Source organism: Rhinopithecus bieti, unplaced genomic scaffold (assembly GCF_001698545.2).
Source record: "Rhinopithecus bieti isolate Rb0 unplaced genomic scaffold, ASM169854v2 scaffold_49936, whole genome shotgun sequence".
In the NCBI taxonomy this organism is placed as follows: Eukaryota; Metazoa; Chordata; class Mammalia; order Primates; family Cercopithecidae; genus Rhinopithecus; species Rhinopithecus bieti.
Genome location: NW_016819733.1, coordinates 179385 through 185583, shown reverse-complemented (window position 1 = coordinate 185583; position 6199 = coordinate 179385). Strand labels below are relative to the sequence as shown.

At 48.2% G+C, this 6199-nt stretch overlaps 1 protein-coding gene across 4 annotated transcripts in view; it reads left to right on the top strand.

Moving 5' to 3' along the window:
* Positions 1–6199, top strand: part of NOTCH4 (notch receptor 4) — a 29266-nt gene that overhangs the window by 17104 nt on the left and 5963 nt on the right. For all 4 annotated transcript variants that reach the window (XM_017859179.1, XM_017859180.1, XM_017859181.1 and 1 more), the window contains 4 exons: positions 2931–3183; positions 3438–3550; positions 4717–5240; positions 5816–6199. In XM_017859179.1, the coding sequence (XP_017714668.1) occupies positions 2931–3183; positions 3438–3550; positions 4717–5240; positions 5816–6199 (1274 nt within the window). The remainder of the gene's footprint in view (positions 1–2930; positions 3184–3437; positions 3551–4716; positions 5241–5815) is intronic.

The following is a 6199-nucleotide window of genomic DNA, read 5'->3' as shown; positions in this document are numbered from 1 at the left end:
TTTGAGATGGAGTCTCACTCTGTTGCCCAGTCTGGAGTGCAGTGGTGTGATCTCAGCTCACTGCAACCTCCGCCTCCCAGGTTCAAGCGATTCTCCTGCCTCAGCCTCCTGAGTAGCTGGGACTACAGGCACATGCTACTACGCCCAGCTAATTTTTGTAATTTTAGTAGAGACGGGGTTTCACCATATTGGTCAGGCTGGTCTCAAACTCCTGACCTCAGGTGACCCACCCACCTCTGCCTCCCAAAGTGCTGGGATTACAGGCATGAGCCACCACGCCTGGCCTAGGTTTAGTTTCTTCTGCATATGGAAATCCAGTTTTCCCAGCACCATTTATTGAAGAGAATGTCCTTTCCCCAATGTGTGTACTTGGTGCCTTTGTTGAAAGTAAGTTGGCTGGCCAGAAGCGGTGGCTCATGCCTATAATCCCAGCACTTTGGGAAGGCGAGACAGGCAGATCACAAGGTCATGAGTTCAAGACCAGCCTGACCAACATGGTGAAACCCTCGTCTCTACTAAAAATACAAAAATCAGCTGGGCATGGTGGCGTGCACCTGTAATCCCAGCTACTCAGGAGGCTGAGGCAGGAGAATCACTTGAACCCAGGAGGTGGAGGTTGCAGTGAGCCAAGATCATGCCATTGCACTCCAGTCTGGGCAACAGAGCAAGACTCCATCTCAAAAAAAAAGAAAAGAAAAAAGAAAGTAAGTTCGCTGTAAATGTTTGGACTTGTTTTTCTGGGCTCTCTATTCCATTCCATTGATCTATGTGTCTGTTTTTTATGCCAGCACCATGCTGTTTTGGTTACTATTGCTTTACAGTATATTTTGAAGACAGGTAGTGTGGTGCCTCTAGCTTTGTTCTTTTTGCTCAAGACTGCTTTGGCTATTTGGGTCTTTTACAGTTCAGATAAATTTTAGGGTTATTTTTTCTATTTCTGTAAAGAATATCATTGGTATTTTCATAGGGGTTGCATGACTCTGTAGATCACTTTGGTAAGCACAGACATTTTAACAGTATTCATTCTTCCAATCCATGAACACAGGATAGCTTTCCATTTTTTTGTGTCCCCTTCAATTTATTTCATCAGTGTTTTATAGTTGTCATTGCAGTACTCTTTCACTTCTTTGGTTAAATGTATTTGTTTGTTTTTATTTTTTGTAACTATTATAAATGGGATTGCTTTCTTGATTTCTTTTTCAGATTGTTTGCTGTTAGTGTATAGAAATGCTACTACTTTTTCTACATTGATTTTGTATCCTACAGCTTTACTGAATTTGTTTATAACCAGTGTTTTCTTTAGGTTTTTCTAAATATAGGATTATGTCACCTGTGAACATGGATAATTTGATTTCTTCCTTTGCAATTTGGATGCCCTTTCTTTCTTTCTCCTGCCTAATTGCTCTGGCCAGGACTTCCAGTATTACCTTGAATAAAAATAGTGAAAGTGAGCATCCTTGTCTTGTTCCAGATCTTAAAGGAAAGGCTTTCAACTTTTCCCCATTCAATATGATGTTAGCTGTGGGTTCGTCACATATGGCCTTTATTATTTTGAGATCTAGAACCACAACTTTTTTTCTTTTCTTTTTTTTTTTTTTTTTTTGAGACAGAGTCTTGCTCTGTCACTCAGGTTGGAGTGTAATGGTACAGTCTCGGGTTCCTGCAACCTCTACCTCCCTGGTTCAAGCAATTATCCTGCCTCAGCTTCCCCAGTAGCTGGGATTACAGGTATCTGCCACCACACCTAGCTAATTTTTTTCTTTGTATTTTTAGTAGAGATGGAGTTTCACCATGTTGGCCAGGCTAGTCTCAAACTCCTGACCTCAAGTGATTCACTCACCTTGACCTCCCAAACTGCTGGGATTACAGTAGTGAGCCACCATGCCCGGCCAGAACCACAACTTTTGAGAGAAAGCTCAAGACAGATCCCCTAACCTACCCTCTTTTCTCACTTTTTTATTTTATTTTTTAACCTTTTATTATGAACATTTTCAAACATAAACAAAAGCAGTATACTGATCAGTAGTAAACCTCTGGGCACCCATTACTCAGTTTTACTTCTTTTATGATGTTCCCTCTTCCAAAACACCCCCATCACCTGTTCCTTCCAGCTCTCTGACGACTCCTTGGATTCTTTGTGAATTCCCTTTTCCCTCTTTGAAGCCTGCCTTCCTGGTACTCTACTCTTGCACACTCTCCTTCCTCTTGCAAGGAAGCCAGCACGTGGTACAGATCTTGCCAATGACTCTTCTTTCACTAGCTAAGTGGCATGAAGAAGCAGAAAATGGTTGAGAGCAATGGTTATGGAGTTACAGACCTTCATTGATTCCCAGCTCTGCCACCTATAGCTATTCGACTTGCACAAGTCACTTAACCTTTCAGAGACTCAGCTTCCTTATGTGCAAAGTAAAAATCGAATGAGATAACCCAAATAAAATGTCATTCAGGGGATTTTCAGGTTACGTATATAAATCATGCAATAAATGCTAGCCATTTCTTTCCTCTGGTTGACTGAGAGTTCCCAGGGAATAGGAATGAGTTCTAACTTTCTTCCTATTCCTAGTGCCTAAAACGGTGCCTGACACAAAGTAGGCATTCAGTAGATGCTTATGAATTAATAAAGTATTAGAGAGCCTGGTGGGTATTTAGTAGGGGAGGAAGGTTTTACCAAAAATGGTGCTGTGTTTGGTGGCAGTGTGTCATAGAGATTGTTTGGGACTGGGGAAGGTTGAGTTGTGTGTCACCAAACAATTCTATCTCATGGGGAGTTGAGGTAGAAGGGTTGTGATGCAGGCCATGATGGATGGTGAGTTGAGTGATGCTGTTGAGCTGGAAGGTGGGGGACTGGACAAACTGTCTTGAGCTGGGTCCCTTGTAGTGCTAGGTTGGGCTCATCCACTGGTTCCCTGTCTAACCCTCTTTGTCTGCAGTGCGCCCCAGGCTACAATGGACAGAACTGCTCAAAGGAACTTGATGCTTGTCAGTCCCAACCCTGTCACAACCACGGAACCTGCACCCCCAAACCTGGAGGCTTCCACTGTGCCTGCCCTCCAGGCTTTGTGGGGCTACGCTGTGAGGGAGACGTGGACGAGTGTCTGGACCAGCCCTGCCACCCCACAGGCACTGCAGCCTGCCACTCTCTGGCCAATGCCTTCTACTGCCAGTGTCTTCCTGGACACACAGGTGAGGCCCCAGGACAAGGGGCACAAGCATGTCTGGAGCACAGCCGAGCAGACCATGGAGAGCCAGATAGTCTCCACCCATGTGGCAGCCGTCACCTGGTCCATCCTCTGCCTCCACACCCACCCCCAACCAGAAAAGATGCCCCAGGAGCCCTTCACCTGCACATCTAGCACTGGGCCAACATCCAGGAATGGGCTAAGACAGAGGCAGTGACTGATGCAGTGTGTGACGTCTAATCTCCCCCACAATTACAGGCCAATGGTGTGAGGTGGAGATAGACCCCTGCCACAGCCAACCCTGCTTTCATGGAGGGACCTGTGAGGCCACAGCAGGATCACCCCTGGGTTTCATCTGCCACTGCCCCAAGGCAAGTGACCACAAATCTGCCTTCTCTGTTGCCCCCTATACTGACAAAAAGCAAGAATACCTCAGTTGGAATCCCAGAAGGGACTGTCAGGGAGCACTGATGTAGAAATTACTGGAAAAAGCCATGCCAAGTTCACAGTGGCAAGTGTCTCTCAGAAGCAGTCAAAGGAAAAGCAGGCAGCTGATAGCATGAATGGAATTTTCAGAAATCACAGGCATTGCCTAAGGGAAGGTCAGGAGTTCCCCAAGCTCAAGCTGCGTGGTGGGTGGCCTCAGATAGGTTATTTTAACTGTGTGTGTATGTGTATGTATTTATGGGCCTCAGATGCATGGAATTAGACTAATCTTAAGCTTTGGTTCCTGATATACTGACATTGGTTTATGCCTGGTCTTCTTTTATTATTCTAACAATGTAACATCCATGAACCTAACCCAATAATTTCAATATTAATAATAATTTACATCTACTTATATCCTCCTCCTGTATCCTGTTCCCTCTCTAGAGGAAGAGGAAGACATATGATCCTATTTCTAAGGAGTAAGATAATAATATAATAACCGGGCATGGTGGCTCACACCTGTAATCCCAGTACTTTGGGGGGCCGAGGCAGGCGGATCACCTGAGGTCAGGAGTTCGAGACCAGCCTGACAAACATGGTGAAACACTGTCTCTACAAAAACATAAAATTAGCTGGGCGTGGTGTTGCATGCTTGTAATCCCAGCTATTGGGGAGGTTGAGGCAGGAGAATCGCTTGAACCTGGGAGGCAGAGGTTGCAGTGAGCCGAGATCACACCATTTTGCACTCCAGCCTGGACAACAAGAGTGAAACTCTGCTCAAAATAATAATAATAATAGTAATAATAATAATAGCATTCTATTAACTGTTTAGTCTTCTAGAACTTGCACTGTAATGCCACAGCCCATCAGGTTGTTGCACTCAACTGTGCTTCATCCATTTTCCAAATAATGTAATGTGTCATTGTGTGAAATTACCATGGGACATGGTTTCAACATCCACAAAATGATTAACTTGATGCTCTCTGAGGCACCTTTTAGATATGAAACTCTAGGACCCTCTGCACCATCTTAACCCAAGAGTTTGCTTGATGGGGAGTGGGAAGAATAATGCAAGTTCCATCTCCAATATCTCCCCTCCCCTCCACAGGGTTTTGAAGGCCCCACCTGCAGCCACAGGGCCCCTTCCTGCGGCCTCCATCACTGCCACCACGGAGGCTTGTGTCTGCCCTCCCCTAAGCCAGGCTTCCCACCACGCTGCGCCTGCCTCAATGGCTATGGGGGTCCTGACTGCCTGACCCCACCAGCTCCTAAAGGCTGTGGCCCTCCCTCCCCATGCCTATACAATGGCAGCTGCTCAGAGACCACGGGCTTGGGGGGCCAAGGCTTTCGATGCTCCTGCCCTCACAGCTCTCCAGGGCCCCGGTGTCAGAAGCCCGGAGCCAAGGGGTGTGAGGGCAGAAGTGGAGATGGGGCCTGCGATGCTGGCTGCAGTGGCCCAGGAGGAAATTGGGATGGAGGGGACTGCTCTCTGGGAGTCCCAGACCCCTGGAAGGGGTGCCCCTCCCACTCTCGGTGCTGGCTTCTCTTCCGGGACGGGCAGTGCCACCCACAGTGTGACTCTGAAGAGTGTCTGTTTGATGGCTACGACTGTGAGACCCCTCCAGCCTGCACGTGAGCCTGAAACCCACGGGAGCCAGGGAAGGAGAGGGGTGGGTGAAAGGAGGAGGAAGGATGTAGATGGCTCTGAGTTACAGTGTGGCCACAGCCTCGGGCTCCAGGGAGTTTCCACCCTAATAACTATCACTAAATAAGGGTCGAAGACTCTGGACTCCAACCTAGGGTAATGGGGTGGCATCAATATTTAATGTGGGATGTGGCCTTTGGGCTCCTCTCTGAGAGTTGTGGGAACTCAGGCCTCAAGCCTCCCTCCCTAAGCTTTGCTGCCATGGAGTATCTCCCCTAGCAGTCAGCACCTCACAGAGGGAAAAGGGCCTTGGAGTGTCCTTCAGAAACAGAGGAAAGCTCGGGAGGGTACAGAGAGCGGACGGTCTAGGGAGACAGGGGTGTTAGCAGACATTGGGGTGTCTGGACTACCATCCAGGACTTGACTAAGCTCATTGCTCCACAGCTGCCCTCACTTAGCAACCAAAGCCCTGAAGGGCACAAAATATGGGGAATTCTCTCTAGGGTGAAGAGAAGAGTCAGGTTTTAGGGAGGTTCTGAGTCCCTCTCTCCTCACCCCACAGTCCAGCCTATGACCAGTACTGTCACGATCACTTCCACAATGAGCACTGTGAGAAAGGCTGCAACACTGCAGAGTGTGGCTGGGATGGAGGTGACTGCAGGCCTGAAGATGGGGACCCAGAGTGGGGGCCCTCCCTGGCCCTGCTGGTGGTACTGAGCCCCCCAGCCCTAGACCAGCAGCTGTTTGCCCTGGCCCGGGTGTTGTCCCTGACTCTGAGGGTGGGACTCTGGGTAAGGAAGGATCGTGACGGCAGGGACATGGTGTACCCCTATCCTGGGGCCCGGGCTGAAGAAAAGCTAGGAGGAACTCGGGACCCCTCCTATCAGGAGAGATCAGCCCCTCAAACGCAGCCCCTGGGCAAGGAGACCGACTCCCTCAGTGCTGG